The sequence below is a fragment of the Lampris incognitus genome, chromosome 1 (genome assembly GCF_029633865.1).
Source record: "Lampris incognitus isolate fLamInc1 chromosome 1, fLamInc1.hap2, whole genome shotgun sequence".
Taxonomy (NCBI): domain Eukaryota; kingdom Metazoa; phylum Chordata; class Actinopteri; order Lampriformes; family Lampridae; genus Lampris; species Lampris incognitus.
The window spans coordinates 749,398-762,676 of NC_079211.1; the positions used below are offsets into that span (position 1 = coordinate 749,398).

At 45.8% G+C, this 13,279-nt stretch overlaps 1 protein-coding gene across 1 annotated transcript in view; it reads right to left on the bottom strand.

Annotated features, from left to right (window-relative positions):
* Positions 1-13,279, bottom strand: part of etfdh (electron transfer flavoprotein dehydrogenase) — an 83,861-nt gene that overhangs the window by 22,544 nt on the left and 48,038 nt on the right. Inside the window, exons 8-10 of the mRNA XM_056286790.1 lie at positions 10,395-10,535; positions 9,370-9,513; positions 1,390-1,558 (exon numbers count right to left, since the gene is read on the bottom strand). Coding sequence (XP_056142765.1) covers positions 1,390-1,558; positions 9,370-9,513; positions 10,395-10,535 — 454 coding nt within the window. The remainder of the gene's footprint in view (positions 1-1,389; positions 1,559-9,369; positions 9,514-10,394; positions 10,536-13,279) is intronic.

The window sequence follows — 13,279 nt, forward strand, 5'->3', positions numbered from 1 at the left end:
AATGATTCGCGCTCTGCACGCAACCCAAGCTAAATTAATCTTTGCACAACACAAACGAAGAGGAAGAAATAGTCCTCTCCCAGACAGTTCTTTTTAAGACCTTTGAGTAATGAATTTAATACCATTTTCCGACATTTTTAATGAATTTAAGACATTTTAAGGCCTTTAATTTAGATACATGAATTTAAGACTTTTTAAGGATCCGCGGACACCCTGGGACAGCTGGGGCAGACCAGCGCCACAGGGGAGTGCTGGGTCATGGGCATCGAAGGAGATGCCGCATGTACCACGGATGGCATGGCATGCGAGGGTGCTGCCGGCTGGCTGCCACTGAGGGGATGCGGCTCTGTGGACAGAAGAAGGGGTGCCAGGGGTGGGTGGAGAAAGCGCTCCAGGCCCGTAAGATCTCTGGGTGACTCTTGTCTGCACAGACACAAACAAGTCCCCACCCCCACTGCCACATTTATTTTATATATTTGTTGTATTTAAATTAATTTTATCTTTATTTAAACTATTTCAGAATAAAATTCTGCTTTGGAGACAAAGAAATATAACGACTAGTTTTCATTTGACCACTCATTCACATTGTGCACCACAGTGGAACCTACATGAGGCATGACTAGATATCAAAGCAAGGCCTGAACAGCGTCAGAAGGTGTCCTGTCATGGAACACAACAGAAATGTAAAAATGAATGAGCTGTTAGAGGAAGAAACGCCACTTGGCACACTGGATATGTTTTGGAGAGGTTTGGAAAGGCCCCCTGGGTCTATCCTCACTACGATGTAGGTAGAACAGTAGTGCTTTGCTCTATCACCACCAAACTTGTCCCGGTTATAGTCAAGGGGCTGGGGAATCTTTTCAGCAGAAATTGGACCTAGCAAGTCTTTGCGTTTGTGGTGTTATTCACTTCTGAAATGAGGACAACAGGAATAAAAAACCTCTAGGTGATCTCAGTTTATAGTAGAATGGTAGAAGGTATGACTACACAGACTCTTGCTCTACATTTTCAGCTTGTTAGCTATCCAGAGACCAAGATGATGCTGAGACGCTGTACTGTTGTGGAGCTACACTTCAGTAATTTTGGGTACGTAATTTCTTTCCAAAAACAGATCAGGTAGTGAGGGGTTACACCATAATCCCCTAATATTCAAATCCTCCACATCACTGCAGTCAGTTAAGCCAAGCAGAACTGACAGTCATCCAGACTGGAGCTCTGACTGACACTTCAGTCTTCTCATTCTGTTGTGACTGTGTCTCACGTTGTTCTGAACCTGACTGAGTTGGCCTCAACTAGCTGTAGTCCCATAAATACAGTTAATACAACAACTAGTAATTATTATTGTTGTTGTTTTTGTCATTATGACCATCATTTTAAGATCTTACTCACCTGTAGTCTCAGACTCCAGGCTCTCGGCAGTGACTTTGAGGAAGATGGCTTCGGCGGCGAGCATCCCACTCTTCATGGCAGTGTGAGTTCCTTTGATCTTGGGGACGTTCATAAAGCCTGGGCTGCAGCCAATCAGAATGCCACCTGGGAAGGTCAGTTTAGGGACGGACTGGGCAGGGAGAAGACAGGCTCTGTTAAACTCCACATTTTGTGCCCAATATGCTGATGTTCCTCTCTGACTAGATTTTTAAAAAACGTTGTTCATTTTACTCCAGAGCTGTGTGTTTTTCTTTACGATACAGATATCACAAAGTAAAGGTAACATGCTCATGGCCACTGTGGACTACTACAGTATTTCAGATTAAATTCCCTGGCTTTACTAATGTTATGCAGGAATCTATGCACACATCCTGACAGGAAGACAGTGTAGTTCAGCTAATCAAAAATCACATTTTTTCTTTTCTTACTCGGGTTTAAAGTACACCTATTCCAGATAAAGTTGGTTCCAAAAATAAATAAGTAAATAAACTAGAAGAGTGCAGATCTCTGCCAGACATATCTCCTCTTCTCCAGCACTCCCACTTAGGTGAACAACTCCCACTTAGGTGAACAACCAGCTGAGGAGTCAGTACTCACTTGTGATAGAAAACGGGTTTTTCACAGGTTTTGAATCACACAAGCGGTCCTTGATCATACAGTCATAACTGTGTACAAAAGTTATTAGACTGGGGGCGTCCGGATAGTGTAGCGCTCTATTCCGTTGCCTACCAACACAGGGATTGCCGGTTCAAATCCCCGTGTTACCTCCGGCTTGGTTGGGTGTCTCTACAGACATAATTGGCTGTGTCGGCGGGTGGGAAGCCAGATGTGGGTATGTGTCCTGGCTGCTGCACTAGCACCTCCTCTGGTCGATCGGGGCGCCTGTTCAGGGGGGAGGGGGAACTTGGGGGGAAAAGCGTGCTACATTCCCCTGGTGAAACTCCTCACTGTCAGGTGAAAAGAAGCGGCTGGCGGCTCCACATGTATCGGAGGAGGCATGTGGTAGTCTGCAGCCCTCCCTGGATCAGCAGAGGGGGTGGAGCACAGCAGTGCGATGCCCCGATAATTGAAGCACACCCCCCCTTTCTCCCCAGTTATACCTGGCCAAATACCCCACTCTCCGAGCGGTCCTGGTTGCTGCTCTACCCCCTCCACCAAGCCAGAGAGGGCTGCAGACTACCACATGAGTAAGATAAGATAAGATACTTTATCCATCCATCCATTGTCTTAACCGCTTATCCTGCTCTCAGGGTCGTGGGGATGCTGGAGCCTATTCCAGCAGTCATTGGGCGGCAGGTGAGGAGACACCCTGGACAGGGCCCCAGGCCATCACAGGGCCAAAATAAAGTAATTTTATTGTAATTTATCAAAGTATAAATACATTACAATAAAATTACTTAATTGTAATTTATTTATACTTTATTATACAACAGTTAGTTCCAACCAAGTCATTCGATTGGACAAGAGGCATTCCATGACTGCTGATATTCAGTATAACAGCACTGGGACTTTTAACTATATATATCACTCCGCCGCACAGATGTTCTCTTAATAACCGTTAATTAGGATTACATTAACAGTCGTTATCAATATCAGATTGTAACAAACTTGCACGGCAAAGATGGATATATTTCCACAAATAACATTTGAGTTAAATTACGAATGGTCTACACACAGTAACATGTACAGACCTATACAAAGTAGCAAACTGTGCAGCAAAAGGTTTGTGTTCAGGTTGCCTGGCAACGGTCCAAGTTCAAGAGCGCAGCTGTGGAACTATTTGTTGGCGGAGCTAAATAAATGACTAAATAAACAAACAAATCATAATCTGTTGTCGCTTATTACCGTGAACTAATTAATGGCGATTGTAGAACTGTTGTATAAAAGCAATATCACACTCGAGGTCGTGCTGTTATACTGGATATCTGCCGCCTCGTACCTATGACCGAATCACAGCCATGCTGATATTCAGTATAACAGCACTCCCTCTTGTGTGATATTGCTCAATTATTACTATCTAGAGGAGGCGCTAGTGCAGTGACCAGGACACATACTCATATCCGGCTTCCCACCCGCAGACACAGCCAATTGTGTCTGTATGGACACCCGACCAAGCCGGAGGTAACATGGGGATTCGAACCAGTGATCCCGGTGTTGGTAGGCAACAGAATAGACCGCTACGCTACCCAGACGCCCCCCAGCTTCCACTTGCTGACACTGGATCCAACAGTGTTCCGTGGGACATGCAAACACTTGGATATTGTTTTGTGTCCCTTTTCCGCCTTCTGCATTGTAATCACTTGGTGTCTTACGTCAGTATTCTGCTGCTGTGTCTCCATGTTCTGATGGAGTTCACACCCACCCACCCAGCTGATGAACTTTACACACACTGACACACACCCATAAACCACACCAGTACTCTAACATCTGCTGCTGTGTCTCCATGTTCTGATGGAGTTCACACCCACCCACCCAGCTGATGAACTTTACACACACTGATTTTAGACCCATAAACCACACCGGTACTCTAACATCTGCTGCTGTGTCTCCATGTTCTGATGGAGTTCATACCCACCCACCCAGCTGATGAACTTTACACACACTGACACACACCCATAAACCACACCAGTACTCTAACATCTGCTGCTGTGTCTCCATGTTCTGATGGAGTTCACACCCGCCCGGCCAGCTGATGAACTTTACACACACTGATTTTAGACCCATAAAGAACACCAGTACTCTAACATCTGCTGCTGTGTCTCCATGTTCTGATGGAGTTCACACCCACCCACCCAGCTGATGAACTTTACACACACTGATTTTAGACCCATTAACCACACCGGTACTCTAACATCTGCTGCTGTGTCTCCATGTTCTGATGGAGTTCACACCCACCCGCCCAGCTGAGGAACTTTACACACAGATTTTAGACCCATAAACCACACCGGTACTCTAACATCTGCTGCTGTGTCTCCATGTTCTGATGGAGTTCACACCCGCCCGGCCAGCTGATGAACTTTACACACACTGATTTTAGACCCATAAACCACACCGGTACTCTAACATCTGCTGCTGTGTCTCCATGTTCTGATGGAGTTCACACCCACCCACCCAGCTGATGAACTTTACACACACTGATTTTAGACCCATAAACCACACCGGTACTCTAACATCTGCTGCTGTGTCTCCATGTTCTGATGGAGTTCACACCCGCCCGCCCAGCTGATGAACTTTACACACACTGATTTTAGACCCATAAAGAACACCAGTACTCTAACATCTGCTGCTGTGTCTCCATGTTCTGATGGAGTTCACACCCACCCACCCAGCTGATGAACTTTACACACACTGATTTTAGACCCATAAACCACACCGGTACTCTAACATCTGCTGCTGTGTCTCCATGTTCTGATGGAGTTCACACCCGCCCGGCCAGCTGATGAACTTTACACACACTGATTTTAGACCCATAAAGAACACCAGTACTCTAACATCTGCTGCTGTGTCTCCATGTTCTGATGGAGTTCACACCCGCCCACCCAGCTGATGAACTTTACACACACTGACACACACCCATAAACCACACCAGTACTCTAACATCTGCTGCTGTGTCTCCATGTTCTGATGGAGTTCACACCCACCCGCCCAGCTGAGGAACTTTACACACACTGACACACACCCATAAACCACACCAGTACTCTAACATCTGCTGCTGTGTCTCCATGTTCTGATGGAGTTCACACCCACCCGCCCAGCTGATGAACTTTACACACACTGATTTTAGACCCATAAAGAACACCGGTACTCTAACATCTTACAGCTGCGCACTGGTTATGTCCAACTGTGTCTAGCTGAGTGTGTTTTAGGAATAACTTGTCATGTGTGTAAACCTGGAGCTTTCAGAGCACAAGAGGTTGAATCCATAGTTTTCACGTGATGTCACATTCATATTCACACTTCCACCTGGCGGGCAGGCAAAACACTTCCCAAACGGCAACATTATTGACCCATCCAGAACTAAAATACATACAACTGTCTGTACTTCTGTAACTTTCATCCTTGCGGCAGTGTAAGGAGAGGGATTCTTCACAAGATCTATGTCAACATCGCCAGACTGGAGCTCTGGCAGGGACTTTGCTGTGTTTAGAGACTGAAATACTGCGGTGGGTGCTGTATATGGATTGCAAGTGCCCAAAACTTGTAGTTTGTTAATATATATTTGTTTTTCTTCTTTCGTAAGGTGATCCAGATAGTTGTTGCTTGGAACAGCTGGAAAACTGACAGGTCTGTGCTGCTGCTCTACGGAGTTACCACTGCTGGCCGCCATCCTGGAACTTTGTTTTGCCCGCCAAGGCTCCGCGTCAGTCACGTGACTGAAAACTATGGCTATTTATGCAGGAAGTATATTTTTGTTTTTACTTTATTAATAAAAAGTCAGTGAAACATAACTTATTTTGGCTGTGGGAACATGCTGTTAGAGCTTATGGCTTCACAACAACAGTACTGTTCAGGAACACATGTGAGTATCTCTTATGATGACTGTCATACTGACAGCTGTCAAGGTTATGATGCAGACATTACTGACGACTGTCAAGGTTATGATGCCTATCATACTGACGACTGTCAAGGTTATGATGACTATCATACTGACGACTGTCAAGGTCATGATGCAGACATTACTGACGACTGTCAAGGTTATGATGTCTGTCACACTGATGATTGTCAAGGTTATGATGCAGGCATTACTGACGACTGTCAAGGTCATGATGATTGTCATACTGACGACTGTCAAGGTCATGATGCAGACATTACTGACGACTGTCAAGGTCATGATGCAGACATTACTGACGACTGTCAAGGTTATGATGCAGACATTAGTGACGACTGTCAAGGTTATGATGCAGGCATTACTGATGACTGTCAAGGTTATGATGACTGTCATACTGACGACTGTCAAGGTTATGATGCAGACATTAGTGACGACTGTCAAGGTTATGATGTCTGTCACACTGATGATTGTCAAGGTTATGACGCAGACATTACTGATGACTGCCGAGGTTATGATGCAGACATTACTGACGACTGTCAAGGTAATAATGCAGACATTACTGACGACTCTCAAGGTTATGATGCAGACATTACTGACGACTGTCAAGGGGCTTGAATACTTCTGCAAGGCACTGTACCATGCGGACAAGCACACACTTCAGGCACTGTACAATGTAGACAAGCACACACTTCAGGCCCTGTACCATGTAGACAAGCACACACTTCAGGCCCTGTACCATGTAGACAACCACACACTTCAGGCCCTGTACCATGTAGACAAGCACACACTTCAGGCCCTGTACCATGTAGACAAGCACACACTTCAGGCACTGTACCGTGTAGACAAGCACACACTTCAGGCCCTGTACCATGTAGACAAGCACACACTTCAGGCCCTGTACCATGTAGACAAGCACACACTTCAGGCCCTGTACCATGTAGACAAGCACACACTTCAGGCCCTGTACCATGTAGACAAGCACACACTTCAGGCACTGTACCATGTAGACAAGCAAACACTTCAGGCCCTGTACCATGTAGACAAGGACACACTTCAGGCCCTGTACCATGTAGACAAGGACACACTTCAGGCCCTGTACCATGTAGACAACCACACACTTCAGGCCCTGTACCATGTAGACAACCACACACTTCAGGCCCTGTACCATGTAGACGAGCACACACTTCAGGCCCTGTACCATGTAGACAAGCACACACTTCAGGCCCTGTACCATGTAGACAACCACACACTTCAGGCACTGTACCATGTAGACAACCACACACTTCAGGCCCTGTACCATGTAGACAAGCACACACTTCAGGCACTGTACCGTGTAGACAAGCACACACTTCAGGCACTGTACCATGTAGACAAGCAAACACTTCAGGCACGGTACCATGTAGACAAGCATACACTTCAGGCACGGTACCATGTAGACAAGCACACACTTCAGGCACTGTACCATGTAGACAAGCACACACTTCAGGCACTGTACCATGTAGACAAGCAAACACTTCAGGCCATGTACCATGTAGACAAGCACACACTTCAGGCCCTGTACCATGTAGACAAGGACACACTTCAGGCACTGTACCATGTAGACAAGCAAATTTCAGGCACTGTACCATGTAGACAACCACACACTTAAGGCCCTGTACCATGTAGACAACCACACACTTCAGGCCCTGTACCATGTAGACTACCACACACTTCAGGCACGGTACCATGTAGACAAGCATACACTTCAGGCACGGTACCATGTAGACAAGCACACACTTCAGGCATGGTACCATGTAGACAACCACACACTTCAGGCACGGTACCATGTAGACAAGCACACAATGGTACCATGTAGATAACCACACACTCCAGGCACTGTACCATGTAGACAAGCATACACTTCAGGCACGGTACCATGTAGACAACCACACACTTCAGGCACTGTACCATGTAGACAAACACACACTTCAGGCACGATACCATGTAGACAAGCACACACTTCAGGCACTGTACCATGTAGACAAGCACACACTTTAGTCATGGTACCATGTAGACAAGCACACACTTCAGGCACGGTACCATGTAGACAAGCACACACTTTAGTCATGGTACCATGTAGACAAGCACACACTTTAGTCATGGTACCATGTAGACAAGCACACACTTCAGTCATGGTACCATGTAGACAAGCACACACTTCAGGCATGGTACCATGTAGACAAACACACACTTCGGGCATTCAGGCCTGAAGACCCCCTCTAAACAGCTGGAGTGAAGACTACACTCCACTCGTATACTGCTGTAGTACTGGAAGTAATGGAGATACACCCGTCTTCTCTTAAACATCTTATTAGCATATCCATCTGATTCAACGGCACTTCCTTTAACACTAGAACGACCAAGGCCGTCATTTTGACCGTTTTGGATTTTCAAAGTTTAAGAACTTGGTGGAAAAAAAAAAAAAGAAAAAAAAAACGGAAAAAAAAGATATAGACCTACTGCTCCCTGAATTCTCCTATAAGTGTATATATTTATATTAAAATTAGTTTTCGATCAATTGCACAAAAAAGTTATGATAAGAGCTACCTAAAATGACCATGAGCAGTCAAAATGACCGCGTATAAATTGCGCGTGATTGTGTGTGTCATGTCACTATTTATGACGTGTGTTGGTCGCATCACTTCCTTCACGAAGTTCATCGCTGTGTCCTAGAAACACACTAGCGCTCTCCAGTGCACAGAAATAGTCAAGTGAAGTCAGTTTTATTTGTATAGCCCAATATCACAAATTACAAATGTGGCTCAGGGGGCTTTACAGCAACACAACATCCTGTCCTTACACCCTCACATCATATAAGGAACAACTCCCTAAAAACCTTTAACAGGGAGGAATCCAGGGAGAAACCTCAGGGAGAGCAGCAGAGGAGGATCTCTCTCCCAAGACGCACAACGTGACATGATGTCGTGTTTACAAAATACAGCACTGAAAGAAGACTGGTTACAGAAGCCGTTACAGATGCACCATGACTACCACCAAGGCGTTGCAGTATTTACAGGTGTTGGACAGCAGCCATTTTAAATTGTTTGAAAAATAGTATTAAAGTTGTTAAAATGTTAATTTTGGTGTCAGTTAGTTCCATAACAGACACACTAACATATGTAATGCATTAATATCTCAGCTGGGTATTTATCTTGAGACAATATAGAGTTTAAAAACCGACGGTCATTTTGACTGCTCATGGTAATTTTAAGTAGGAGTGAAATCCTGGTCGTTCTAGTGGTAAACAAATGATACACATGGTATAATTCATAATGAACAGTGTCATCTACATGTAACTCTCACTCACAAACACACACACACACACACACACACACACACACACACACACACACCTGGAAGCCTCCCTCATTCAAGGCCCTGGCGCCATAGGCTATTCTGCTGCCTCCTTCCAGAGTAGCAGCAATGAAGGGGTGGTGTTTCCAGCGCTGGAACTCTCTGAAAGGACTAAGGTAGGGGTTGGTGTAGTCCAGGCCCACCTGAGGGGAGAGGATGAGGGAATGGGGGGTTATTTAATCACTTCATGCTCAAGCAAGAGGTTGATGGTCCAGAGAGCAGTACATCCAGTACAGCAGTACATAATGAAACATGATAGAGGACATCTATAAGCTACTACTACTTTACTTTCGGCTGCTCCCGTTAGGGGGCGCCACAGCGGATCATCTGTCTCAATCTCTTCCTGTCCTCTGCATCTTCCTCTGTCACACCAGCCACCTGCATGTCCTCCCTCACCACATCCATAAACCTCCTCTTTGGCCTTGCTCGTCTCCTCTTCCCTGGCAGCTCCATATTCAGCATCCTTCTCCCAATATACCCAGCATCTCTCCTCCACACATGTCCAAACCATCTCCATCTTGTCTCTCTTGCTTTGTCTCCAAACCGTCCAACCTGAGCTGTCCCTCTAATATACTCATTCCTAATCCTGTCCTTCTTCATCACTCCCAATGAAAATCTTATCATCTTCAACTCTGCCACCTCCAGCTCCACCTCCTGTCTTTTCATCAGCGCCACTGTCTCCAAACCATACAACATAGCTGGTCTCACATAGCTGTGAGGCCTACAGTGCAGCCAGATCCAACCTCAAAAAGGGCATCAGAACAGCCAAACATAAATGTTCCCTACGAATAGAGGACCACTTTCACAATAACTCTGATCCTCGGCGAATGTGGCAAGGCATTCAGTCTATCACAGACTACAAAAGCTCGAATCGCGGTCCCACTGTCCATGATGCCTCCCTGCCAGACAAGCTACAAGCTTTAGTATGAAACTAAAGCATATGCATTGTCCTAAGGTTAAACACTTCCCAGTTGAGGTTGTCATCCAGTTTGTAAGATTAAAAAATGTTCCATCTCAAACTCACCACAAAGCCTAGGGCCACGAGCGGCTCGCCTTCGTTCAGGTGATAGAGGAAGGAGCCGCCATAAGTGTTCCTGTTGAGTGGCCAACCCACTGAGTGCTCCACCCGGCCCGGCCGCCACTTCTTCTCATCAATCGTCCACAGCTGAAAGAAAGTGACAGCCATGAGCAGAGACCGACTCAGTTGTCGGCAGCACCACCTCACAGCAGGAAGGTCGTGGGTTCGGCCCTGGCCTTTCTATGTGGAGTTTGTGTTCATACATGTCACATATCAGATGACAGGTGCAGTATGAATGGTGTGAGTGACAGGCAGTGATGGTCCCAGTTTGAACAGCAGTCAGTAAAATGATTTCTGTATTAACAGAGCTCAATACATTTTAAACTAGCACAGATGTCAAAATCAGTCATGGCATCAGGCCAGGAATTACACAGCAGCCACAAGCTAAAAATGTGATTTTAATTGCCGTTTGTGAATTTTTCTATTCAGGTGCTAACAATATGTTTTTTGAACATCACCCTGACTGACAAAATAGAGTTGCTGGTGTATTATGGGATGCCCCTGCCATTGTAGCAGTTTGACAAGAACTTAAGTTCCCTGCTTGGAAGATGACGTTACAGTGGTCCTGAGCACCTGCATCCAACCAATATTAACAGCTCACTGAGAGAAGAATATGTATTTATGAAAATGGCATCCACATGCTGTGTGTTGGGCGGCATGGTGGCGCAGTGGTAAGCACGGTCGCCTCACAGCAAGAAGGTCCTGGGTTTGAGCCCAGGGGTAGTCCAACCTTGGTGGGTCATCCCAGCTCACCGTCTGTGTGGAGTTTGCACATTCTCCTCGTGTCTGTGTGGGTTTCCTCTGGGTGCTCCAGTTTCCTCCCACAGTCCAAAGACATGTAGGTCAGGTGAATCGGCTGTACTAAATTGTCCCTAGGTGTGGGTGTGAATGTGTGTGTGTGTGTGTGTGTGTGTGTGTGTGTGTGCGCGCGTGTGCCCTGTTCAGGGTGTCTCCTGCCGCCCAATGACTGCTGGAATAGGCTCCAGCCTCCCCACGAACCTGAGAGCAGGATAAGCGGGTCAGATAATGGATGGATGGATGGATGGATGCTGTGTGTTAGCCATGGAGTATTTATTGACAACGTTTCAATCAGTCTTTATCAGATCCTGATGAAGATCCTCAGAGGAATGTGAATCGTGTTCATAAACACCTGACTGGAGCACAACTGTGAGCTTTCTTATTATTAACTCTGACTAGACCGATAAACACTAGGCTGGGAGGGATTTTTGGTTCTGCCCACATGAAGCAACTAATTCCCTCACTGAGACAGACTGGTTAAAAAAATAGAATCACATTGGTTACGTTGGCAAACGTGCCCAGATCAAGTGATTCAACCTTCTGTGATCACACTGGTTCATTTTCCCATTCCTTACATTCAATTAAAAAGTCACAGAAAAGTAAAAAGGTTTCTTCATATCATTCACCAGCGTTTTGGGGATGAACCAGTGTTTAGTAATCTTCTCCATCTCTTTTAAAGGGCGCAAGTAGAGTGAGACCTATTGTACATAAAGTGGTGCCTCGGTGGGATCTGTACTTGGTTCTGAATGTTTTGCTAGGACAGCCATACAAAAGAGTCAGAGTCAGAATCATGTTTATTGGCCATGACGGTTTGCACATACATGGAATTTGACTCTTTGTTTCATGGCTCTCTCAGTGTACCTACAGAAAATTAACCCCTACAGAAAATCAACGTCCACAGTGCTGTTGTTTTTCTTGCCCCTTTTGTATGCGTTTAAGTGGGAGAATACTGCTGGCATCGTGTGTGTGGCTGCCACTTCTGCCTCTCGTAGCCCCCCTTCCCATCCACCCCGTATGTCTGTGTTGTGTTTATCTGCTGTCTTGTTTCACCCCGTTTATTGTAAAGCCACTTTGAGCGTTAGAAAAGCGCTATATAAGTTTAATTTATTATTGTTATTATTATTACTTAACATAGAATAACAACACCACAACAAGACAACATTCAGATATATACAAAAGGATTGACTATGTACAGGTGAAAGAAGAAGTGATAACGTGCAATGGTGCCGAGATCACACCAGAGATGTTGAGATAGATGTTAGCAGGTTACTTACACACATGCCTGAGCTAGATGGACATGACAGTGTACCAGTATATGTACAATGTACAGTACAGTATATACAACATGGTTGGATTTACTAACAGTGTTAAGCGTTCATTTGAATGACAGCCCGTGGAAAGAAACTGTTTTATATCTGGTTGTATTGGGGTACAGTGCTCTGTAGCGCCTACCAGAGGGGAGGAGTTGGAACAGGTTGTGACCAGGGTGTGATGGGTCTGCAGTGATGTTGCCTGCCGGGAAACCCATTTAACATCCGTAGGCTCCAAGCGGTCACAAAAATGACATGTGAGCACATCATGGAGTTACAGTACGCAGATGATTCTGCAGTTGTGGCCCACACATCCGAGGCACTACAAGCTACCCTTGCAGCTGCTGCAAGGGCGTATGGTAGGCTGGGGCTCTCTATAAACGTGGCAAAGAATGAAGTAGTATGCCAATGGACATCTAATCCTCCATCTCATTCACCAACCTTCACCATCTCCGACAAACCACTGGCAACAGTGGAATCCTTCAAATACCTGGGCAGCTTCCTCTCTGATGACTGCAGCATCGGCAGGCAGATACAAAACCGGATTAAACAAGCGTCATCCTCTTTTGGCAGACTTAGGAGAAGGGTCTTTCAAAACAAAGTCCTCAATCTCCACACCATAACATCTGTCTACTTGGCAGTTGTCATCACGACTCTCCTCTACAGCTGTGAGGCGTGGACCCTGCACAGCCACCACCTCAGGATGCTTGAGGCCTTCCACAT